Source organism: Schistocerca cancellata, chromosome 1 (genome assembly GCF_023864275.1).
Source record: "Schistocerca cancellata isolate TAMUIC-IGC-003103 chromosome 1, iqSchCanc2.1, whole genome shotgun sequence".
Classification (NCBI taxonomy): Eukaryota; Metazoa; Arthropoda; class Insecta; order Orthoptera; family Acrididae; genus Schistocerca; species Schistocerca cancellata.
Window position 1 is genome coordinate 778,449,646 of NC_064626.1, and position 27,353 is coordinate 778,476,998.

At 42.4% G+C, this 27,353-nt stretch overlaps 1 protein-coding gene across 1 annotated transcript in view; it reads right to left on the reverse strand.

Annotated features, from left to right (window-relative positions):
* LOC126187399 (uncharacterized) overlaps positions 1-27,353 on the reverse strand; it is a 587,650-nt gene that overhangs the window by 67,145 nt on the left and 493,152 nt on the right. Inside the window, exon 3 of the mRNA XM_049928462.1 lies at positions 20,746-20,811. Coding sequence (XP_049784419.1) covers positions 20,746-20,811 — 66 coding nt within the window. The remainder of the gene's footprint in view (positions 1-20,745; positions 20,812-27,353) is intronic.

A 27,353-nucleotide genomic window follows, 5' to 3' on the forward strand; every position in this document is an offset into this window, starting at 1 on the left:
CTGTCCATGTACTTTAACGTATGCATGAAAAATCTGAATGGTGTGAAACAAGGAAATAAGAAAAATAGCCCACATTCCATACAATTCGGACAGCATCCGGTAGATGGTTCAACAATTTGCTTTTTGCCATAGTTTCCCAGAAGAAATTATTAAAAGGAAAAACTTCATCTTCTAAATATCAGTAGTCTACATAAATATTCCGTAAGACCCTCCAACTCTCGAGCAGGCATGTCTGTGTATCTCTAAAAATATTCTAATTCGTTTTCCCTTCTCTCCTAACACAGCATTCAAGTTGAGGGCCGTAGATTACTTTTCAGTCTGACTACAATACTTGTACCAAGTGAGGTGCTGTAGTAATTCAGACAATGAACTCGCATTTGGGAGGAACGGTGCTCAAATTCCCGTCTGGCAATCCATATTTAGAATTTAAAGAATTCATAATGGTTTCACACAGGGACATTCATAAATTTATATTTTATGAACAAATATCCGTCGATTCCCCCCCATGAACCATGGACCTTGCCGTTGGTGGGGAGGCTTGCGTGCCTCAGCGATACAGATAGCCGTACCGTAGGTACAACCACAACGGAGGGGTATCTGTTGAGAGGCCAGACAAACGTGTGGTTCCTGAAGAGGGGCAGCAGCCTTTTCAGTAGTTGCAGGGGCAACAGTCTGGATGATTGACTGATCTGGCCTTGTAACATTAACCAAAACGGCCTTGCTGTGCTGGTACTGCGAACGGCTGAAAGCAAGGGGAAACTACGGCCGTAATTTTTCCCGAGGGCATGCAGCTTTACTGTATGATTAAATGATGATGGCGTCTTCTTGGGTAAAATATTCCGGAGGTAAAATAGTCCCCCATTCGGATCTCCGGGCGGGGACTACTCAAGAGGATGTCGTTATCAGGAGAAAGAAAACTGGCGTTCTACGGATCGGAGCGTGGAATGTCAGATCCCTTAATCGGGCAGGTAGGTTAGAAAATTTAAAAATGGAAATGGATAGGTTAAAGTTAGATATAGTGGGAATTAGTGAAGTTCGGTGGCAGGAGGAACAAGACTTCTGGTCAGGTGACTACAGGGTTATAAACACAAAGTCAAATAGGGGTAATGCAGGAGTAGGTTTAATAATGAATAGGAAAATAGGAATGCGGGTAAGCTACTACAAACAGCATAGTGAACGCATTATTGTGGCCAAGATAGATACGAAGCCCACACCTACTACAGTAGTACAAGTTTATATGCCAACTAGCTCTGCAGATGACGAAGAAATTGAAGAAATGTATGATGAAATAAAAGAAATTATTCAGATAGTAAAGGGAGACGAAAATTTAATAGTCATGGGTGACTGGAATTCGAGTGTAGGAAAAGGGAGAGAAGGAAACGTAGTAGGTGAATATGGATTGGGGCTAAGAAATGAAAGAGGAAGCCGCCTGGTAGAATTTTGCACAGAGCACAACTTAATCATAGCTAACACTTGGTTTAAGAATCATGATAGAAGGTTGTATACATGGAAGAACCCTGGAGATACTAAAAGGTATCAGATAGATTATATAATGGTAAGACAGAGATTTAGGAACCAGGTTTTAAATTGTAAGACATTTCCAGGGGCAGATGTGGACTCTGACCACAATCTATTGGTTATGACCTGTAGATTAAAACTGAAGAAACTGCAAAAAGGCGGGAATTTAAGGAGATGGGACCTGGATAAACTGAAAGAACCAGAGGTTGTACAGAGTTTCAGGGAGAGCATAAGGGAACAATTGACAGGACTGGGGGAAAGAAATACAGTAGAAGAAGAATGGATAGCTTTGAGGGATGAAGTAGTGAAGGCAGCAGAGGATCAAGTAGGTAAAAAGACGAGGGCTAGTAGAAATCCTTGGGTAACAGAAGAAATATTGAATTTAATTGATGAAAGGAGAAAATATAAAAATGCAGTAAATGAAGCAGGCAAAAAGGAATACAAACGTCTCAAAAATGAGATCGACAGGAAGTGCAGAATGGCTAAGCAGGGATGGCTAGAGGACAAATGTAAGGATGTAGAGGCTTATCTCACTAGGGGTAAGATAGATACTGCCTACAGGAAAATTAGAGAGACCTTTGGAGATAAGACAACCACTTGTATGAACATCAAGAGCTCAGATGGAAACCCAGTTCTAAGCAAAGAAGGGAAAGCAGAAAGGTGGAAGGAGTATATAGAGGGTCTATACAAGGGCGATGCACTTGAGGACAATATTATGGAAATGGAAGAGAATTTAGATGAAGATGAAATGGGAGATACGATACTGCGTGAAGAGTTTGACAGAGCACTGAAAGACCTGAGTCGAAACAAGGCCCCCGGAGTAGACAACATTCCAGTAGAACTACTGACGGCCTTGGGAGAGCCAGTCCTGACAAAACTCTACCATCTGGTGAGCAAGATGTATGAAACAGGCGAAATACCCTCAGACTTCAAGAAGAATATAATAATTCCAATCCCAAAGAAAGCAGGTGTTGACAGATGTGAAAATTACCGAACAATCAGTTTAATAAGCCACAGCTGCAAAATACTAACACGAATTCTTTACAGACGAATGGAAAAACTAGTAGAAGCCGACCTCGGGGAAGATCAGTTTGGATTCCGTAGAAATGTTGGAACACGTGAGGCAATACTGACCTTACGACTTATCTTAGAAGAAAGATTAAGGAAAGGCAAACCTACGTTTATAGCATTTGTAGACTTAGAGAAAGCTTTTGACAATGTTGACTGGAATACTCTCTTTCAAATTCTAAAGGTTGCAGGGGTAAAATACAGGGAGCGAAAGGCTATTTACAATTTGTACAGAAACCAGATGGCAGTTATAAGAGTCGAGGGGCATGAGAGGGAAGCAGCGGTTGGGAAGGGAGTGAGACAGGGTTGTAGCCTCTCCCCAATGTTATTCAATCTGTATATTGAGCAAGCAGTAAAGGAAACAAAAGAAAAATTCGGAGTAGGTATTAAAATCCATGGAGAAGAAATAAAAACTTTGAGATTCGCCGATGACATTGTAATTCTGTCAGAGACAGCAAAGGACTTGGAAGAGCAGTTGAACGGAATGGATGGTGTCTTGAAGGGAGGATATAAGATGAACATCAACAAAAGCAAAACAAGGATAATGGAATGTAGTCGAATTAAGTCGGGTGATGCTGAGGGTATTAGATTAGGAAATGAGACACTTAAAGTAGTAAAGGAGTTTTGTTATTTGGGGAGCCAAATAACTGATGATGGTAGAAGTAGAGAGGATATAAAATGTAGACTGGCAATGGCAAGGAAAGCGTTTCTGAAGAAGAGAAATTTGTTAACATCGAGTATAGATTTAAGTGTCAGGAAGTCATTTCTGAAAGTATTTGTATGGAGTGTAGCCATGTATGGAAGTGAAACATGGACGGTAAATAGTTTGGACAAGAAGAGAATAGAAGCTTTTGAAATGTGGTGCTACAGAAGAATGCTGAAGATTAGATGGGTAGATCACATAACTAATGAGGAAGTATTGAATAGGATTGGGGAGAAGAGAAGTTTGTGGCACAACTTGACCAGAAGAAGGGATCGGTTGGTAGGACATGTTCTGAGGCATCAAGGGATCACCAGTTTAGTATTGGAGGGCAGCGTGGAGGGTAAAAATCGTAGGGGGAGACCAAGAGATGAATACACTAAGCAGATTCAGAAGGATGTAGGTTGCAGTAGGTACTGGGAGATGAAGAAGCTTGCACAGGATAGAGTAGCATGGAGAGCTGCATCAAACCAGTCTCAGGACTGAAGACAACAACAACAACAACATCCGTCGATTATCTCGATTACGGTTTCTTTACGTTTTTTATTTCTTGTAAGTATTTCGGAGCGAAAGCCCCAAAGTCAGTGCTTCCAAGATTTACACCTGGTGAAGCAGTTGCACCTGAGGGATGTTATACAAACAGAAAAAAGTATGAGCGCTAACAAAAAGAAACTACAGCGCTATAAAACACCCGCTTATAGGGAAAAATCTGCTCCATACTCTGGTCTAAGGCGCTGCAGTCATGGACTGTGCGGCTGATCCCGGCGGAGGTTAGAGTCCTCCCTCGGGCATGGGCATGGGTGTGTGTGTGTGTGTGTGTGTGTGTGTGTGTGTGTGTTTGTTCTTGTCCTTACGATAATTTAGGTTAAGTAGTGTGTAAGCTTAGGGACTGATGACCTTAGCAGTTAAGTCCCATAAGATTTCACATACATTTGAACATTTTGAAACATACTATGTGAGCAAAAATATTCGCTTAAAGCAGTTCTCCTCATACATACGATACAATGGAGAAACAAGACTGCTGTTAAATATTACAATTTTTTTACTACTACGAGAAATTACGTAAATTCTAATAAGTGAAGTGGTTTTGCAGAGCTGTCTGTGGCGATTTGATTTTTGAAGGAACGGGAGAGTCCTTTTTTCGTCTCATCTTCTTCCGTTCCTTCAGAAGTCTATTCATCAAAGTGTAAAAATACCATAAGATCATGATTTGGCTGTACCAACCGGTTAAAAAACTAGCAGAAATCTTCTGAAATACTACAGCATACACTTCCACTGAAAATAGCGAGGATCGCAAACACTCCAGCAATATTCAAGAATCGGTTGCAATCAAGTATTGTATGAGGTACCGCTTAGCAATGCACTGTACTTTCCCACGTGTGTTCCAATAAATCAAAGTCGTCCACCTACCTTGTGTGAAACAGCGTACTTTTTATTACGCAGAGCCTGTACGACAGTCGCCGACAATTAACGTACACATAGAGGCACCAAAGATAATATATGAAATCAGTGATACATATTCGTTCGCGGTAAGTTCGAGCCGAGGGTTTTGCATAAATGAAAACAAATAACGAAACATCAACACAAATATTACAATCTAGTTGGCCACCTGACGCACCGATATGTCACTTCATAGCGCAATATACGACAGCACAATGAACTCCACAAAAGCGATCAGTATTACACAACAACGTAAGCCTGTGATTTAAACAGCTTACAAAAAATTTTGCATCACACAAATTATTTACAAAGACTATGTTCTTTTGATCGGGAACCTCGTTCTCAATATGCTTTTCACCACAGAAAATAGCCGCATGCACCGTGTAATAAAAGGAAAAGTGAGCCTGAATTCTCAGTGTACTTCATGAGGGCGTGTTGTCTCCAAGTGTAAATGAGACACTGAGGCATGCGTGCAATGCTCAATCTGTCAACACGCCTAGAGGTTTCATTTCAAGTTTAGACCGAGCGAGCATCGTCACGTTTCGCAAAGAAGGATTTTCAGCACACGAATTCGCCAGCCTAACTGCTCTACACCTTAACGAAGCTACTTGAACATTCAATCGCTGTCATGATGATCCACAAAACACTGAAGATCTGCCTTGTAATCGTCGCTTGCACTCAACAACACTAGCTGATGACTGCTACCTACATGTTATTCCCAACAGGTACCCTGAGGAGAACGCAAAGGAAGTGTGCACTCCCTTTTTGGAGGGAAATGGGAGTGCTGTGTCGAAGCAGACAGAACGCATATGTCTCCACGAGATCAATTTGGCCTCGAGGCATTCATTGCAGATAGTGGTACCAAACACCAGGTCCGTGATGCGCGAAGTAATTGGAAACCATTGATTCTGATTTTTTTCCACTAATGATTATAAGTTTCATTTGACATCCGATGATCGTCACAGTGACGTTTTGGGCCAATATCGTGTACGGATGTCGAACGTTACTCACGGCTATAGAAGGTAATTTGAGGACCTCGCACTACCGGGATAGGATATTACAACTTATCGCCCATCCCTACAGTAAATATTTAAGCGATGGGTTAACGTTCAAGATGACAATGCACGAGCATATTTCGAGTGGCTCGTCAACACTTTCCTACAGGAGACAGGAATTAACTCAATCGAATGGGCTGCTATATCTGCTGAGATGAAACCGACTGAGCGCGCTTGGGGGGAGTTGAAATTCCTTCACACACAGCATGACCTGATGAGAGGCACTGTTGGAGAATGGGGCACACTGAGACAGCTACGTGCCAACCATCTTTTGGACAATATCTCAAAGAGTATGAATATGTTACAACGCACATGGTGGACCACCACTCTATTAAAAGTTACCCAGCAGCAGTTTTTAATTTGACAGAAGTGCATTTTAGAAAAGACTCTTTTTAATGTTTTGTCTTTATTTCACAGCAGAATTACTTTTTTAGTTTCATAAGACTTATTCCTTCATATTCTGCTCCCTTTGAATCTAAGCTCTCGCAAATTACTATAAAATACAGGGGTAGCAAACATTTTTGACAAGCTCATGGTTCCGCTTCAACTATAGCCATATACAATGCGGGAACGAAACGGCATTGTCAGGCTAATGTAATCTGAAACAAATGACTTACACAAAACATGTTTCTTGAAATTTGCTCCGTGGATTTTCTCCAATGCTCTCCAAAGATTTAACAGTTTTATATCAAAGTTCAAATACCAAATTACTTTGACACAGACCGTAAGATATTATTCTAGATCAGTCAAGGAAATCTAATCAAAGTAAAACACGAAGCGCAGCCAAATTTAAATATCTATCACCGCAGTAATTATATTGAAACTCAGAAGTATAAGCAATCATGAGTACTTTTTGAAAAAGTAATTAGTGACGTTCTATTCCCTTTTCTACATAAGTTGTCTATATTCCGAAAAAAATGGCCAGCATTATAATTTTTAAATACTACCACTTACCAAGTTTCGGTAAAATCTTATTGCGGATAAAGCAGAATTCAAATTCAGATGGCTCTAAGCACTATGGGACTTAAAACTACTTAAACCTAACTAACCTAAGGACATCACCCACAGCCATGCCCGAGGCAGGATTCGAACCTGCGACCGTAGCAGCAGCACGGTTCCGGACTGAAGCGCCTAGAATCACTCGGTCACAGCGGCCGGCTAAAGCAGAATTTTTTGCTAAATCAGGAGGCTCAACATGTAACAGTTTCGTAGGGATTCGAAACCGGCCGCGGTGGTCTAGCGGTTCTAGGCGTTCAGTCCGGAGCCGCGCGACTGCTACGGTCGCAGGTTCGAATCCTGCCTCGGGCATGGATGTGTGTGATGTCCTTAGGTTAGTTAGGTTTAAGTAGTTCTAAGTTCTAGGGGACTGATGACCATAAATGTTAAGTCCCATAGTGCTCAGAGCCATTTGAACAATTTTTTAGGGATTCGATATGTCAACATGAAACCAGCTGTGATATTACACTATGTGACAACATCATTTGAAGAATAGTGTGCTACTGTTCTGCTTATTTCTGTAGTTTTCGTTTCTTATATGAAACAAAATAATAATTTCGCCTAATTCAGTCTCTCAGAGTCGCAGGTTTCAGCGAGGTACTGAAAGTTTCAAAGCCATACCAAGAATCTAAGTCGTACTGCAGACGATACAAGAAAATGCACATTGGAGACAAAAACCAATGTTCAGAAACGTCATTAAACGACGCTGAGGAGGATCGAATATTTGGATACGCGACCTGGCCCCTCCGTTTCTCGCTAGAGAACTTATCTATTTATCTGTATTATCTTGCTGAGCTCGACTTCATCTAATGATTCGAGATACTGTCACAGCTGCTATGATAAATGCCGTTTACGCTCAGAGATACGTGTATGACAGCGACATTTCTCGATATTATTCTGAACACTTGGACGGGTATATGGCTAGAAAGACAAAAAAAAAATGGCTGCAAAGAATTTTCTGATGCTAATCCAAAATATTTTTATGTATTTCTTTATTTACTGATTTAACCTGGCAAGATTAGGGCTACCAGACCTCCTCTTACGCCTAACTAGGCGTTCTACATATTTTACATTGCATATATTACAGTAAGCACGTTACACTCAATTTGGAAAATAAAAAACCATGCTACAGATCAGAACAACATTCACACAGTTTATACTCGTGCATGGTAAATACAATAATAATTAGAGATATAAGGGGTCATCGATTCTGTGTCCTCGGCCGAGGGTCTCCCTTGCTATTTGTCAGGATTATGTAAGCACTGGGTCCGGGAGGTATTGAAATAAGCCAAGACAGAGTAATTAACGTTTACCACTACATTTCCACAAGAACAGTTATAATAACGTGCTTGCTACATCGACTCGTCATAACTGTATCTGACGTCCTAAATGGTTCAAATGGCTCTTAGCACTATGGGACTTAACATCTGAGGTCATCAGTCCCCTAGAACTTAGAACTACTTAAACCTAACTAACCTAAGGACGTCACACACATCCACGCCCGAGGCAGGATTCGAACCTGAGACCATAGCGGTCGCGCGGTACCAGACTGAAGCGCCTAGAACCGCTCGGCCACTCCAGACGGCTCTGACGTCCTAGACCCGGATAATAATATTTGTGAAGGCTCCATTTTGAGCTGAAAAAGACGTCTGTTCCGCATCGTAACCACGCGAGTGAAAAACAGTTCAGTGACACGACTCGGCTACGTGTCAGAAGTATACTGACGCCGTACCAGCCAGCAGTCTCCGTCCATGCCTGTAACCCTTACAGAGATTGCAATAAGGTAGGTTTTCAATTACGAGCGTGAAGAAAGGAACGGACGTGGAAGGGAAACATGACTGTGATAACACACAGTTAAAGAATGTAAGGGAGGAGATGATGGCGTGACTCATAGGGAAAGGAAAAGAGAAAGAAGCGCAACTGGGGAAGATAGGAGCATTAGCTTTGATTTTTGACAAAGCGTAAGTTGGCCATATATGTTAATTTTGAAGAAGCGCTATGAGCATGACAGGTGAAAGTTATTTCAACTTTTTCTTTAAAAGTAACATGACATCGAATTGCGCGGAGAGTGAGGGGCAACTTATTCCAGAGGTGGACAGCAGCAACCGTGAAGGAGGTTGCCATTGTTTTTGTTTTATCAGTCGGCGTAACTAGGATATTGGATGGGTCTGACTTTGTGTTAATATTGCACGAAAGAGGTTTATTCTCTGAGGCGAGTTACTGGGCTGCTTGAGACAATGGTGTCCTTGAACACTGAGGAGCCGGTAAAGTACACATAGTGTGTGGCAGTCTCGTAACCTATCTGGTCGCAACCACCCTAAATGAGTGTATGAAGCGCTGTTATGGTCATATCGACAAATGTTGCAAATTAACACACACAAGCATTCAGGGTTAGCTCTAACCGTCTTGTGTTTTCACTAATTTTACCATGTTGAATTACATCACAATACTACAGGTTGGGCAGAACGGATAATTGCACGAGTCTGCGTTTCACTTCCTGTGGAAATAACTTTTTGGAGGCATAGAGGCAAGCAAAAGGCAGCCGGCATCCGGCATACGGTGACAGTATCTCTGTCCAATTCCAATGTTCATCCAAAATTATATCCCAGTTCATAACTGCTTTCTGATATGTTATTGGGATGTCAAGTTGAAAAGGAGGCAACTGATCACGGAATTCTGATTTTATTAATTTCTGATTGGATAGTAAGATTACTTGTGACTGTTTTGCATGTAGTTTAAGCCGCAGGTTTTCGCCCATGTTACCACTGAAGACAGATCATCATTCATATGAGCAATCGCAGTATTTATATCTTCAGTTCTACCACTTAGGTAGCCTTGGATGTTGTCGGCATAGAAATGATATTTACAGAAAGACAGAACCGATGGCACCTCAATAATATGCAAGGAAAAACAAATGAGGGCCTAAGAGTGACCCTCGTGGCACTCCTTAAAGAACGTTTCCAGGACGGTTCTTCTTTCCCACATACAACACTCTGCTGTATCACGTAGCTTTCAAACCACTTCGGGACACTCCCTGACAAGTTAAGCTGTAGCACTTTTCTGAGCATTATGTCAAAGCTTACAGTGTCAAAAGCTATGCTGAAATCTAGCAGTCAGTACTGTGGCCTCAGGATTGCCCATTTCAGGTTACCTTCGTTAGTGTAGTGTTGTGCTATGGTGTTTATGAAAGCCTAAATGGTATATGTCAAACAAGTTGAATGCACACAGGTGTTCAGCAATTCTGTGGTGAACAATATATTCAGGGCTTTGGAAACCGCAGGCAAGATTTCGAGGTTAGAAAAGATAGGACTATGGTTCTTTTCCATGAAGCGCGATAGATTCCATTCACGAGAGAAAAATAAAATATGACTGTCAAGACAGGTATTAAGCTATCGGCTACGTTCTTGATCATTGTTATGCTAATACCGTCGTTGTCTATCGCTTCAGAAGAATTCTTACTATTATTGTTTTACTTATTGTTACGTGTTTTAGGAGGAAAGTGTTGCGTTTAGTTATGTAGTTAGAAGATTCTTGTGGGCGACAGTTCCTTGTCACATGGGACTTAAATGGCGCAGAGAAAAATCCGTTCAGTTCATGGGCTGAGACCTGAAAAGCTGCTCCTGATTTTGTTTCTGATTTTTACCTTTCTTCCATAGGGTCGCGGAGGTCGTATTGCTGCATACAATGAAACGAGCGTGCCTCATTTTGGCATTGCGAACGCATTGTCTTACCCGGTTTCGTAGTTTTCTGCATTCCTCGTAACGTTCAGTTTCGGTTTTACCTTGAAATGTCTGTGAGCAGCATCCCTGTTGTTCATCGTTTGATGTAATTCTGTTGTCAGCCCTGGAGCAGGGGCCTTTCTTAAACGGATTGTGCGTACAAGGGCATGTTCGTTGTACAGAGTAATGAATTTATTAGCAAGTTCATGATTTTACTAACAGTTGTGAGCTCTATGATTATTTGATGGCATGAGGTGTCTTAGCAATCGGCTGTTATAGCGCCACAATCCATATGTTTAACGCCAATATCAATGACATTCTCGAACAACCGTGTATCTGAAATGTTATTTTATTGTATTTTTAAGACTACCAGTTCCAGCATTCCACTATGTCATTTTCAGGCCCCGTATGCTTATCTCCAAATAAACGATAATGTCATGTAGTGCCATAAATCTCTGGATTCCGTGAATTCAATCGTTTCACTATTGCTTAATTTCGAAACAAGCACTAATGAAACGATTGAGTTCACGACACTGGGGGATTTATGGCACTATATGACATTATCGTTTATCTGAAGGGATGCATATGGGGTCTGAAGATGGCATAGTCGAATGCCGAAACTGGTAGCCTTAAAAATACAATAAGATAACATCTTAGTTACACGACTGTTGGAAAATTTCGTTGATACTGACAATTACTTAACCAGCCGATGTCCCCTGTCCATGATGGGTAAACAGAGATATGTTTAATGTTCCTACGCGTTATATAGCGCGATTTCAGCTTTGGAAGCTGCACAGAATAGGCCATGAATATTATATCGTGTGCTGAGAGGCCTGAAGCCGAGGTTTGACCTATATCTGTTACTGCGTCGATCTTTTTCTATGCGATCACATCTATATGTGTGAGTGTGCGTCGTATGGTGTGTTGGTTCTAATGGAAGAATATTCATGTTGCTGTAACTAAACAATCTTCTTAAATTAACTGTTGAAGGAATGTCTCTCAACAAGTCTCTGTTCATGTTTCGTGTTCGTAATGACAGTGTAGTGAATGTAATTCCGACTGAAACGAGGTCACTCAACTGGTTTTTGGCGCCTTGTAGACGACGCCAGTTAAACACTTGTGTCTCTGTACACGTATTTCAATAAATTTGAATTCGGCGTGTTTTTTTTTTCGGTAGAGTTTGATTTGCTTAGGGTTTGAGATCAGTTCGTACAAACGCCCCGACACCCCAGCCGCATTTGATTGATCTGCCAGTCCTAAGGAATGTATATCCTGGGAGATGAACAGAGGCAGAGGATATGTGTGGTTTTCGCCATGTTTCGGACAGGAGAATTACGTGTCAGTTAAGTTGGTGGAAGAGGAGACTCAGTTCTTTGTAATGTGAAGCTAAAAGATTGGATGTTGGAATGAGTTAGTAACAACTGTGCCGCATTTTGTTGGGCTGTTTAGAGAAGGCTGACTGACAGGTAATTGCTTAAGTACGCGCCTACTTGTGAGATGGAGTAGTGGTCTGCAATTCCGTGAAGCCACATACCTCGGCCAAGAGTGGTCAAGGTTTCTGCGCGGCGTAGCAATTCGTGAAGCAGCGAGGATCGCGAGGTCAAGATTTTCTGAGGTCATGGAGGAGTGGGAAACAGGAAATATGGATGATCTGACAATTGTGAAAGCAACTAACCCTCCGTATTAAAGGAATAAAATGTAGTTAATCAATTGGACAATTCACGGTGGGAAGATAGAGGGGGTGATTTACAAGACCGACGCTGTCAACAGAGAAACATATTTTCAATAAATACAAAATCAGCTCAGAAAACTACAATTAAACTTGAACTTACTACAATAGCACTGATTGTAATTTTTTTCGTGGCAGATTTCACATAGAAGGTGAGTGAGGAATTTTATGAAAAAAGTAATAGTTACAGTGCTATAATAACAAACGGATAACGAAATCTCAGACAATTAGTATTAGCAGTAACTAAAATTAAGTAATACTGCAATTAAGGGTAATATAAGGATTATAAGTGAAGGTACCAGACATAGATAATTACAAAATTAATACAACCGCAAGGACAATAGGGAAGGCACAGAAAAAGATAATTACAGAGTTAATACAATTTCAAGATAGCATTTAGGCAGCATAAGGAATGTTGCACTACGCTAGAATTAAACCAAAGTGAGATGTGTTAAGTTTCCACTTTTGCTCGCATAGTTTCACTCAATGGTATTCAGATCTGTCTTTTTTCCAGCTGAGGTCTTCATAATTACTCTGCCATCCTGAGTCTACACATTCTGAAGACCGAATGGGACATTGCATTGTTCAGAATCTTTAGTTGTTGTAGTGCAAGAACTTCTCTTTTGTACTTTATTCTTCTGTCTAAATATCTCTGCCCCTTTTCAGTATGAGACAAACTAGGTTTCGTAGTGCCTGACAGTCTTCGTCTCACCCGACGACTCCTGTTTCTGAGGTTCATCCAAATGAAACCTGGTTAGTGCGTCTACCTTTGCCTTACACGTAAGGTGGTACCACGTAACTGCGAGTATGGTGGCGTCATCTATTGGTAGAGAGACTGACGCGTGCGCACCGTTTGATGTTGCATAGCGCCAGTGTGGTTTCACCCCGAAGAGAAGGTGGTCACATACTACCGAACATGCAGACGAGTAAGCAGAAACAACGAGGAGTGATTCGATTTTTAGCGGCTGAGGGAGTTGGAGGACGTAAAATATACTGTGAGTACAGTCTGAGTCTTTCTAGTGTTGTAGAATGGCGCAAGCGATTCCTTGAGGGGCGCGAGTCCCTGGAAGTCGATGTTTGTCCTGGACAGGCTCATCGTGTCATCACACCGGAAATGGTTGCGGAAGTGAATGCTTTAGTCTTGGACAACCGCAGAATCACCGTGGACGAGGTCCATTGGTTACTGGGTACTAGCGGGGGCACCGCCCACACCGAAATGCATCAGCACTTGAACTTTGGAAAAATCTGTAAATCTGTGCCAGTGGGTTCCCCACGAACTGACCGCCGAACAGCGCAATACTCGAAGGGCGATGTCTTTGAGCCATCTGCAACGTTATCATGAGAAGGAATACGGCTTTCTGTCGCATACTGTCACAGGTGACGAAAAATGTTGTCACCATTTTGAACCAGAAAGCAAGCGTCCGAGCAGGCAGTGGAAACTTCACCACTTCCAAAGAAATCAAAGGCCATGCACACCAGTTCTGGTAAGGTCATGATGTCCTTTTTTTGACCACAAGAGCCCACTACTTGTCGAGTTCTTGGAACCACCATCAATGCACAGCGTTATCAAGCCACTTTACAGAAGCTTAGACGAGCCATCAAGTCGAAACCCCGAGGCATGTTGTCCAATGGCGTTACGCTCCTGCATGATAGTGCCCGCCCACACACGGCCAACGCAATGAAGACTACATTGCAGCAGTTTCGGTGGGAAACGCTGGAACATCAACCGTACAGTCCCGCCCTTCACCGTATGACTTTCATGTGTTTGGACCTCTAAAACAAGCTATTCGCGGACATCGATTTGCAACGGGCGACGAAATATGAATGCGTCCATGTCTGGATCCGACAGCAGCCTACTAGCTTCTTCGAGGATGGAATCGACTGGCTAGTGTTGCAAGGGGTAAATGTGCCAACAGTTTTGGCGACTATTTTTGAGTACGTGCACTGTGTATAACTACATTTTTGAGTTAATAAAATCGTTACCTCTATTTTACACTAGTGACCTGGTTTCATTTGAATGCCCCTTGTATGTCAGCCTTAATTACTTCAATGCCTAATTTTCACTTTCAACTTATATAAGCGGTTGTCCTCGTCTTCCGCTCATCTTCTTCTACGCCAAACAGCCGCAGATTATTTCGCCTTTGAGACTGCTCCAACTCGTTCGTCGCAGCAGATAGCTTTTCTTCCAATTCATGTCTTTTTCTCATACTGAGATATAGACATTTTTAAAGCATAATTTCAACAATACCGCTCTCAAGAGTTGCACGAGTTTTGCCTAAGACTGCTGCCGTTACTGCATCTGAAATAGTGCCACCAATCAGATCAAGATCATCTTTATTGTGAACTTGGGACTAACCTCAGACAGGACCAGTTTCGCTACACTGAGAACCCGGGCCTCACCTTCCGCCACAAAACGGATCGCCGCACCTGATACTACCTTCTTGCTGGACGTGCTGTCGTTTCCTTTTCTGATTACTAGTTTTCCATTGCAGATATTGATGAAGTACAGAAACTACAGCGCTACTGCGAAAAAAACTATTGTTTGCACGAGTGCCGTTTGTTCTGAACAACACCAGTGACAAGAATACCTTCAATTTCGACTAATATTTGCGAGCAAAACTTAAATCACGTTACGCTGCAGTCGCCATTTCACTCATATTATTGTATTATCTGAGACGGAAACACTAGAATTATGGTAAGCAGTCTTGCAGTTCGAAGCACAGAGAAAACAGCAATCTAAATCGATGTTTAAAAAGTAAAATAAATAAAGATATAAAAAAGACACCATCTGTGGATTAGCCAATAAATGCTCGAGCAGGATTTTAAAAAATGCATAATGTTAACAATTTCATTCTTGCTAGGAGTTAATAAATTTCTGTATCATTGTGTTACGTTCTGGGACACTGATAGGTTTAATTCACTCCATTCGCAATAACAAGAAATGGCGTCCTTCGAGTAAACAGTGCGAGTACTGGTAAGCTTTTGGATGGGTTGCAACAGGAAAATTGTCGAAGATAAAGAAACACTACAGAATTTCACTGTCAAACAGCGCTTACTTAGAGACGATTTAAGAGGGAAAATAATACCGGTAACTAGCTGACTATAAAGCTACAAAAACTATTTTCACTGCAATTGCACCTAATGACTAGAGCTCTTTGGACGCCGATTTAAGGTCTCAATAAAGTGCAATTTAAATTTATTTCGATATTTTAACGTTATTTAAGTTATCATATTTTTTAAGACTGCTGTTACGTTTTCAAAACAGGGTAGCTTTTATGTCCAATCATCGTTACGCATACAAAGTTTCAGAAACAAAGAAGTAGAAAAAAAGGAATGCTTTCAAAAGAATAGGTAATACGTACGTTCACAATTTCGTAGTCGCGAGTACTATGAATGGATATTTAAAAGTTTTACAGATAGCGCGAAAACGTGGACACCTGCGACAGAATTGATAACGTGAGACACAGACAATAAAGTGAATGGGCGTAGATAATGGGTTGTTGATGCCTTACACAACAGCATCTGTATTGGACTGAGTTTTAAGGGTCTGTATCGAGGATACACATGGGGCGTTTTACCCGAATCCGAATGTCGAGCTTGTCGGAAATACGAATGACATATAGGGTGTGTCAAGAACTAATTGGTATGTGAGGGTATTCATGTAAGAATTGCCGGTAGCTAAATCGGAACACGTCAAGGGATGATCACGGTAGTCCATGTCAGGCAATTTCAGGATATCTGCACCTGTCATCCGGACACAGATGACGGAATCCGTAATGCTACAACATTTCATGTCCGCACACACCATTCGTTGGCAACTCTCAACCAAGAAACTGCAATAGGCTGTCGTAAGATTTGGTGTGACTCTTTAATTACGTGGCATGGACTTTTGACGACAGACTCAGCAACGACTTCAGCCCCGAATTTCGGTTCAGAACTACCACAGATTATTATCATGTACAGCTTTCTTTATTCGTTTGAGTGGCTCCGCATCAAATTCAGCGCCGGATTTCTTTTCGACTTTACCATGTTGGTGTTTGTATCCTGAAAGAGATTATTGATAAATCCCGTCAAAACTGCAGAGTCGCATATTGGCATTCCGCAGAGAGACCAGGGAATGACTTCAGAGCATCTGCTGATGGCACAGCTGTACCCCAACCGGCCTTCTCTGACCTCATCCTTTACATTTTATGAGACAGCATTATGATACTAATGTCTTTTAGCAAGACGTGTTTACTGGCGCTATGAACTACAGCGTCACGAATACTTCCGCGGCCAGCTCTATCCTGAATTGCCGACAGAACATTTAACGAACCAGTTCATGCGTCGGCTCTGACCCACTGTTCGCCTCTATGACATCGACGACCAATGAAAAAACTATGACTGGACTCAACTCAAAAGGGTATATAACAACCGAGTAACTGATTTCCTCACCACAGCAAGGCTTATGCGCGGGCGCGACCTGACCAATCTCTCTCTGCCTTGTGCTAAGCTGTAATGGGTGCAAGACAGTGCGAGCAACTTCTTTCAGCCGCAGTACACGTTTTGGAATGGGGGGGGGGGGGGCTCTGAGCACTATGGGACTTAACATCTAAGGTCATCAGTCCCCTAGAACTTAGAACTAGTTAAACCTAACTAACCTAAGGACATCACACACATCCATGCCCGAGGCAGGATTCGAACCTGCGACCGTAATGGTCTCGCGGTTCCAGACTGAAGCGCCTAGAACCGCTCGGCCACACCGGCCGGCCTCACGTTTTGGATGCTATCTTACTATTTCAAAAAAAAAAACACAGGTTTAAAGTGTACCAGATTGGAACTCACTGACTCACACGGGTCTTGGCGTCGATTGCAAAGTTCTATCAACTTAAGTCATCCGATAACACCAAATAATCGACTCAGAGTTGTCCCTTTTCAATCGCCTCTCTAATGTAACCAAATCTGAGTGATAGGAATTCTCAAGTCGTGTATTACGGTATTCTGAACGTTACCGCATTTTAACTGTTGCTATACAGAATTTTTTTGGGGCGGGAATTGGGGGCCGGCCCAGCATTTACCTAAACAATCGAGAAACATTGCATAAACAGCATTCATACTGGCCAGTGCAGGAAACCTACGGTCTTTAGCCCGCCGCGCGAATTCGATCCAGGTCCGGTTCACCTCCCTACGTCGCAAGCTAGCGTGCTGTGCTTTACTTTATACGAGCAAGTGCAGGGGTATATCCAAGTAACTGCTTGAAAGTTAAAAGCGGATAAGCTGGTAAACTGCTCTTACTTGTACTTAGATCCCATTGTGAATCGACGTATTCTACGTGTGAATAAGAAGAGAGAAAAATGAAGTTTACGGTCGTTGTGTTGTTACGTATGAAAGAAGTAAGTAAATATGTAGTGAGATACTCAGCTAACTCCATGACATAATCGCGAGGAATTACTATGTCGAGCTTTTCTAACATCAAAGACAGTACAGTGATCCAACGAGATGTTTCCCAATGTTTAATTTCTCTGAGTCTCGAAATCGGTATAAATTAATTATTTCTAAGTGCAATGATTTGAGGAACGTCGATGATCGTGTGGAAGTACACTAACAAAGCTTTTTTTTACGCAATTCGAAGGTCTGCATGCAAGCACGAAAAAGAAAACCTCCTTTTGCATCGTTTTAAACCAGTAAAGGTAGCTACGGTGCTGGAACTACTGTTGACCGACGAAGAACTTTAAACTACAGTTGGAAAAGGGCTCTAACTCAGAACGTAGAGTAACAACATAGTACTGGTTGCGTTTTATTGTCAGGCGTTGTTCACGTTTTACAAAATAAATGCAATGAGCAGTTCATATTCCAGCAGCGGTACTTATATATAAAAAATGAAGTTTCCTGTAGAGTTTCTCGCAAGCCTGCCACAGCATGCTTTATTTACTCCACAGCTCACAGTTAACACACGAAGTTGCGTTCCTTTAGAGATAATATTTCTGATTGCAGCAAAGTCGGAAATGATTCACGAAGTAACAAATTAATTACTTCAATAAGTATTTAAGCCGCAACATATATTAAATTACTATTTCGTTGAGAAAAAGAAAAAAATGGTTCAAATGGCTCTGAGCACTATGGGACTTAACATCTATGGTCATCAGTCCCCTAGAACTTAGAACTACTTAAACCTAACTAACCTAAGGACAGCACACAACACCCAGCCATCACGAGGCAGAGAAAATCCCTGACCCCGCCGGGAATCGAACCCGGGAACCCGGGCGTGGGAAGCGAGAACGCTACCGCACGACCACGAGATGCGGGCTGAGAAAAAGAAAATGAGCCCGATTACTCAATAAATCGTGATACCAATGTAAAATTATTTTACAAAATTGTTAAGGCTTTCGTGGCCACTTGTTGACAAACTGCCTATTTTCAATCTCAGAATGTAAAGATTTCATACTGTGATATACCGAGATTACAAACACCTACATACCTGAAAAAAAGTGCAGCGATTCCATAGATTGTACGTCTACTCAACACCAGTTGTCGTCAGTCATCTCCTTAACTAATTCAGATGATTTGACATGGTTATCAAATATTTCCGGCACATTCTGATTTTAATAGCGTCATAACAAACTTGCAATGCCATTAAAATCTACACTGTTGTTTTTAAAATTATAACACACAGCAGCACAACAAGTGGACAGCTACGTTAATATTAGACAGAATTCGTTATGAGCGTGTAAAAATGTATTCTATAGCAAACAGATATTTTCAGCACCAGTGCACACTGAGCCCGAAACACGTATTGCAGTGCGAACTTAATGAATGAATACATATGAACATTTATATTTACGTCAATGGTTGTGGCCGCATATTTGTCGCAGTAACTGCCATCAAACTACAATAAAGCTGACGAAGTATTCCAAAGAAATCAAAGTAGAAAAAAACGTGTGTGCTCTTTCTACAGTGTTTCTATAAACGATCTATAGTTGCACTGCCACGTTTCTTTAAAGACGAACAGATGTCGTTAAAATTACTGCATACAGCCATTTCCAGTTTCGAATTTACAGCGTGACAAAAGGTCATAAGACTGTAAGATCAGTGGAATAACTACGGTAGAGCAAAGAAATAAAAAATAAAAGAAATGAAGTTCAGGGGTTCAGGTTTCTTCTCGATACAAAAGGCTGTGATACGATGCATAGAAGATCTAAAGACCAGATGCGAATGTTTGGCAAAATTTACAGCCGTGATGTGGTTTTTAACAACAGTATGCAGAAAATCTGGATGGTACGACGCTGTTTGTCAAGCCGCTATTCTATCGCAAAATCAAGACCAGCTGAACACTTTCAGTTCATTGTTATAAAGAGTGACAGAAATGTCTTCCCAAATTTAATAGCAGCCGTCCAACTCACGTTGATGGTCGCTGTCTCCATCGCCAGCTTCGAGAGACATTTTAGCAAGCGTATGCTCACACTTTCGTATCTCATATCATGTATGGCACAAATTTGGCTTAATGAACTTGCTTCGCGAAGTATTGAATAGGATGAAACAGAAAATTGTATTATGACAGACTAATTGCAGCAGCGAAATAACGAGAACCACTTTTTCCAATAAATTAATAAAATCTGCACAAATATACTGAAGACCTGATTATATTTATTTTATTTTGTTAAAACAAACGTAATTCAACCTTAAGTTGTGGGAAAATCACTTTCAGTGTTCCTTACGTTATTATACTGATTCCTGTTGAAAGAGTTGAAGACCGTTTCAGTTACAAAAATAGAGGATCACACTTTTTATGAGAGGAGGGCGGGAGGGAGGGAGAAGAAGGGAGGGTTGGTAGGGGGGTGGAGCAAGTAGAATTTTGTCTCCGTGCTCCAGCCACCGTATTTACAACACTAATCTAGATGCCTCAGAAATATAAGGGAACGGTGGCCTGCTATGTCCTGTTTTCCCCCACATCCTACTAATGTTTTAATCTCTCTAACAGAATGCTGACTGCCACTAGTTACAGCTGTAAAGCTCACACATATATTTTAATAAGTCACTACTCTACAGGTTTTTAATTTTTTACTCAAGCAACCCTATTTGGGATAAGGGAGAACACCACGAAAAATATATATTGCAATTGCTTGGTCCTGTTTTTATATATAGCTAAGCAGAATAGTTTTTTATGTACTTTCAATTAAAAAAAAAAAAAAGAATCTGAAAGTACACTCAAGTTACAAAACGAGAGTACAGGGAAGCCAGTATCTTCCATCTTGACGCAATACATGATTACGAATAAGAGATGTAAAATCGGACAGAAAATACGTCTACGTTGTTTTCTGATTCTCTGTGTCGATCTGCGAAGTTCATAAGCCTACCAGATATAGAAAGAAAAATTTTAAAAGTGGACTTCTTGGAGTATTTGGTCAAGAAATGTAGTCAGTTATACGAAGCAAAATTAGGTTCGATGGATGAATATCAGATTCCATAGCAATAAGCTGGAAGCTATGCAAACAGATAATAGCACTGCTGTGGCGGACACATCAAAGCGATGAAGTTACGTACCGGATATCGCATGCAGAATCTTCCTATCGGCGGAGTTGAATTTTAATGGGTCCTCATCCACATCAGCTGAAACAGAGAAATATCTACGTTAAAAACTCATTAAATTTTCGTCATCAACAAACTGCCATTCATTCATTATTACTTTTCTCGATCAGTACTCAAGAAGCTAAAAGCATTTTCAGCGAGATAGTCATATGACAGGTTACAGAAGGCCTACAGTATTAAATTGTCACGTTTTAATTTCAAATTTAAATTATATTGATCATGTAAACATTCAAACACAGTAAATCAGAATTCAAGAAATTATTCCTGAAGTGCGAAGCCCTGATATTCTCATCTTCGGATGAAGAGTCGCCTACAGCATATGCAGCAACACACGGTTTGCTGCTTGGCATGACGCATACACGTACAGGGGCAAGCGGAAAGCTATAAACGTGGCTTCTCACTTTCGCTGTCGCAGGACGATTGTATTGCTGCACACTGCATCTCGCTCTTCATTTCGTATTGACCACTGGCCTGACTGAACTGGTGATAAGAGCACCATATTTTCCACTTCATAAGAGAACGATTCAGTATTCGACATACAACTACGTTAACTACACAAGACATCATTCTGTGTTGCATACCTAGGCAGAAAAAGGAAACTATTAAATCACGTAACATATTAAACTGTCTTTGTATATTAATACTCTTTGTGCCAGTTCCCAACGTGGTTTCCGTTTGAGGAATACTCTGTAAGCTTCATTATGATTTGAATAATGTAGGTAAATGTAGGAGAAGATTGACGTGTCGTAGAAGAATCTGGAATACTTCGACCAAACAGCTTCGCATCGTAACGTAGTCACTAGTTAAAGAGAGTGCCATGTCCATTCTTGGTAAAAGTGAACAATTTTATGATGTAAAGCATGAGAAATAGATTTCGGGAAAATTTTATTGGGTGTCGCTATAGCTGAAGAGTATGAATACATTGCAACAAATTCAATTTTGCACGATGATAGGATCGTATTGTCATTATTATTTAATGCTCTTAGGCGGAAATATTCAGGTTTAACCGCAAATTACCCAGTAATGAATTTCAAAAAGTCTAGACCTCTACTAAGTTCAAGCAACACTAAACGATAGCTCCATTAAATCTTGTGTATTATCAGTTTTTTTTCTTTTTTACTTTTATAAGTAGAGGTGAGTATACGAGTCTTTCATTAGCCCTTATACAGGGTGAACTAGAACTACACTGACAAACTTTCAGACGTTATTCGGAGATACCTTCTAGCCCTCAGGGTATTTTTGTGTAGGAGACCTACAGTCGCCGGCGGCTAGTTACAAAGTAATAATGTAATTATGATTTTTTTCGGTTTCTTACTGCAGTTACCCTAGATTCTCTGATAACACCTTCAAAACAATGATAAAGCCTGTAATACGCAACCGTCAAGACGTACATCAGCATAGCGTCGTCATGCAGCTTCTCCACTGCATTCAGTGGGTCCATACACGAGGTGCACAGCAGCCAAATTTTCATCAGTTAACCTATCTTAGCCATGCTTCCGCTGTGTATCACTGTTAACGCACAAATAACACTGCCGGGAAACGAAACTCTAGACACACCCGAGCAGTACTGATTTGCAACGCGGTAAGGAGGCCAGCACAGTTGTCTACAGCAAGCGAATGGAAATACGACACAGCGCATACCATTGACGTTTCCACTCCTGTGACTATTTTTAATTCAACACAGATACAAAGCTAATTGGGCCAAGACTCCAAACTAAATTCAATAACTCTGTAACAACTTGTCAGCACCGTGGGCCCGCTATACAAAGTACTTATCCCTGAATAACGTATGAAAGTTTGTCGGTGGAATTCTGGTTTACACTGTATAAGAGCTGTAGGTACAACGGTTCGTAAACAAGCTCATGTATGCATCCGCTCCCTATATATTTTAACCTTCCTCCGTCGTATATGACGTGAAATGTGTTCTATCATTGTCCAGCTTTCATAATCTCAACAGCTTCCTTTATCATCAGTGATCGTCACAGTTTATACAACGAACAGAGCTACATCAGTCTCTTCATTTCCGTAGTTAACTTATTTATTCAATGTTCTGATTTATCTATGTACAATGTAACTTCATCATATTAATGCACTATATCTCCTGGTGTTACTAGCTGATATTTCATTCTACTGACTATCGAAGGACATGACACTGTAAAGTGTTGATCTTCAAAACAAGCGCAAATAACGTTTGAGATGATTAGCAGCTTTAAATGTCGTAATAAATACCTGTCTCGGTCCTAAAATTTCGCGTGATCGCGTAATGGTTAGAGTAGTGCCCTTTCACTAAGGTAAATTCTTCTGGTACACCTGAATAACAAATACACTTATGTGAGGCGACACAAGAGCGATTTCGTTTCCTGTCACTGTATGACGATAATTCAGCGATCGACTGTGGTTTAAGTCGTTCTTGAAATCGTTTTTTACTGTAGTCGGTCATCTCGTACACCGACTTAAACATTCGTTTGGAATCCAGAACGAATAATTCTATCAAAAATACTTCGCTAGAAGGCTCCCGCTGATAATGTTGGCAGTGGGGAAATTACGAGTGTGAAATGTTTTACTCTCCTAGAAAGAATTGTTGGACAGAGAGAAAAGCGATAGTAACGAAAATTTGTCAGAAAAAAACACTTTACTGAACAGGGGAGACCAATTTACGGATAGGACCCCGGAGACGATAAAGAAAAAGTTGTCGCTTCACGTCAGTCAGGAAATGTAAAAATTACATAGTGGTGGTAAGTTCCTATGGGACCAAACAGCTAAGGTCATCGGTCCCTAGTCTTACATAATACTTAATCAAACTTAAACTAACTTACCCTAAGGACCACACACACACACACACACACACACACACACACACACAAACGCGCGCGCGCCCGAGGAAGGACTCGAACCTCCAACGGGGGAAGCCGCGCGAAACATGGCAAGGCGCCCAGGACCACGCGGCTACCCCGCGTTAGTAACATTTTCTGCGAGTCATGCAGCACCCTGTGCAGCCCAGTCCGTTGCACGACTAATTGTGGTTCCTTGCTGAATGAGTAATGTCCCTCATGATGGTGGTGGTGCAATCCACCAACTTACATCAATGCAGTCCACAATCGATATTTTGTATTTTTCTAAGAAAGACAGAACCTACCTCTTCAGTCACGTTTAGTTTTGGAGATATCGTTTATAGAAAGGAGACTAAGCTGTGTTGCTCCTTTTCCTCTAAGAGTGTCATTATCTTTGAACCCAGAATACGCTCTAGGATTCTACAACAGACTTATATCTTCCAAGTTATAGTGTTACATAAGTGATGTTTTAGTTTTCTTTTTTGCAGCTCGATAGCTTTATCAATCACACTTGTGTACATAGTCTCGACATTGGACTTCACTGATAACGGAGCATCATATTTTGAAATAACTGAACAGCTGCCGTGAACACATCGAGTCGATAAATTTCAGAAGAAGCAATAGCACTGGGCTGATAGAGGAGATAGCGGGAAACTGGAAAGGAAAACCCCTGCTGTGGGATATTGCCTTTTAGAGCCGGCGTGGGTTCCCTGGCGGCCTGACTCATATGCCAGCGTAATTTGCTGGGTGGCGGCGGGGAATGTGGGTCAGCGGTTACGCGAATACCCGCGCCAAGTGGGTCGAGTGCGCTCGCAGGCGGCGCGCAATTCGCGAGCGCCGTGGCATTGAGCGGGAGGGGAGGGGGATTCGCACTCTCCCCGCGCCGCGCCACGCCGCCGCTCGCGAATCTGAAACGGAAAGTGGTGCCACTGTCAGTGGGTAAGTGTGTCAGTGGGACGGCACACTCTCGGTTTCAGTGCTTATCGGATCACCGCGCGGAGACATTCCGCGTGCGGGAAGTGGGTCACCAGCGCGGAGCGGCGTAATGAATCCGCACGTCAGGTGCCGCTCGATAACGCGGCCATCGAGCGGCCGCGATAAGCGTACCGCGCACTCCACTACTCTGCCACTTCCATCGTTCTCGTCACTAAAACTTGCCCTAGTCGTTTTCTTTAGAGATCCACGCGATAGCTATGTTTTGAAGACCATCTAATTTATTTGAGGAACTGCACTGTGTGCCCAACAGATGCACTTGTTTTTTTATTTATTATCAGCAATCCATGTCGGTCTATATCGGACTATCTTCAGGTTATCTGTATTACAAAGTAAATAACATTACAAAAAGTACACGTATGTGCTCATATATAAAGAAATGAAAACACGAAAACAAAGTTGTACTACCACATTGAAGATATATCTGTAAACTCTTTTGGTAATGTTACTTCAATGAGTGAGACTCCAGCGCTCGGGAGTTTGCTATCCCCACCAGAATGGATTAAAGGATCAGCCTTAAGAATATCAAAGACCTGCTGCTAGAATTGTAGCGGGATGATGATAGCATAAAGGAGATGCCCAGTGATCTTAAGGGTGAATATCTACTGGAAATAGCACGCCTTTTCCGCGGAAAGCTGCTCAGCAGTTCTAAAATCACGATTATTCTATATAGATTATAAAACTATTCTATTACCTTCACCGTAAATCCCAAATAAAAGGCACCATGACAGGATAAGGGAGATGGCGGCGCACTGACGGACTTTTTACCAACTACCATTTGCAAGTGAAACAGGAAATGAAATGTAGGGACAAAGAAAAGTAAAAAGTACCAACCGCTACGCACTACACAGTGGCATGAAGAGTACGTATGTGAACGCAGATATTGCCGTACTAGACTAGCCGTTTGCACATTGCATCGGCGAAACCGAGATGCTGACGCTGCCTAGACTTCGTGCTAGCAGAAACTTCGCAGCTTTATTGGGGTACATATCAAGAGCATATTTAATTTTTTTGCCACACGACAGACATAAAATAGGTGCCTTATTGGTAATCTTTACTTTTTCCATTAACAGTTGTTCACACGAAGAGGCATGTTTTTGTACACTAAAGTTCTTAATTAATCGATCTCCCTTTTCCTTCGTTCAGCTTCGTTTCTTAGTCTCCATTCCACTCCACCTCAGTCATTTAACTTTACTTACAAATGTATTGCCGCCCGTTGTAGCCGAGCGGTTCTAGGCGCTTCAGTCCGGAACCGCGCTGCTGCTACGGTCGCAGGTTCGAATCCTGCCTCGGGCATGGATGTGTGTGATGTCCTTAGGTTAGTTAGGTTTAATTAGTGCTAAGTCTAGGGGACTGATGACCTCAGATGTTAAGTCCCATAGTGCTTAGAGCCATTTGAACCATTTGAACAAATGTACACTCCTGGAAATTGAAATAAGAACACCGTGAATTCATTGTCCCAGGAAGGGGAAACTTTATTGACACATTCCTGGGGTCAGATACATCATATGATCACACTGACAGAACCACAGGCACATAGACACAGGCAACAGAGCATGCACAATGTCGGCACTAGTACAGTGTATGTCCACCTTTCGCAGCAATGCAGGCTGCTATTCTCCCATGGAGACGATCGTAGAGATGCTGGATGTAGTCCTGTGGAACGGCTTGCCATGCCATTTCCACCTGGCGCCTCAGTTGGACCAGCGTTCGTGCTGGACGTGCAGACCGCGTGAGACGACGCTTCATCCAATCCCAAACATGCTCAATGGGGGACAGATCCGGAGATCTTGCTGGCCAGGGTAGTTGACTTACACCTTCTAGAGCACGTTGGGTGGCACGGGATACATGCGGACGTGCATTGTCCTGTTGGAACAGCAAGTTCCCTTGCCGGTCTAGGAATGGTAGAACGATGGGTTCGATGACGGTTTGGATGTACTGTGCACTATTCAGTGTCCCCTCGACGATCTCCAGTGGTGTACGGCCAGTGTAGGAGATCGCTCCCCACACCATGATGCCGGGTGTTGGCCCTGTGTGCCTAGGTCGTATGCAGTCCTGATTGTGGCGCTCACCTGCACGGCGCCAAATACGCATACGACCATCATTGGCACCAAGGCAGAAGCGACTCTCATCGCTGAAGACGACACGTCTCCATTCGTCCCTCCATTCACGCCTGTCGCGACACCACTGGAGGCGGGCTGCACGATGTTGGGGCGTGAGCGGAAGACGGCCTAACGGTGTGCGGGACCGTAGCCCAGCTTCATGGAGACGGTTGCGAATGGTCCTCGCCGATACCCCAGGAGCAACAGTGTCCCTAATTTGCTGGGAAGTGGCGGTGCGGTCCCCTACGGCACTGCGTAGGATCCTACGGTCTTGGCGTGCATCCGTGCGTCGCTGCGGTCCGGTCCCAGGTCGACGGGCACGTGCACCTTCCGCCGACCACTGGCGACAACATCGATGTACTGTGGAGACCTCACGCCCCACGTGTTGAGCAATTCGGCGGTACGTCCACCCGGCCTCCCGCATGCCCACTATACGCCCTCGCTCAAAGTCCGTCAACTGCACATACGGTTCACGTCCACGCTGTCGCGGCATGCTACCAGTGTTAAAGACTGCGATGGAGCTCCGTATGCCACGGCAAACTGGCTGACACTGACGGCGGCGGTGCACAAATGCTGCGCAGCTAGCGCCATTCGACGGCCAACACCGCGGTTCCTGGTGTGTCCGCTGTGCCGTGCG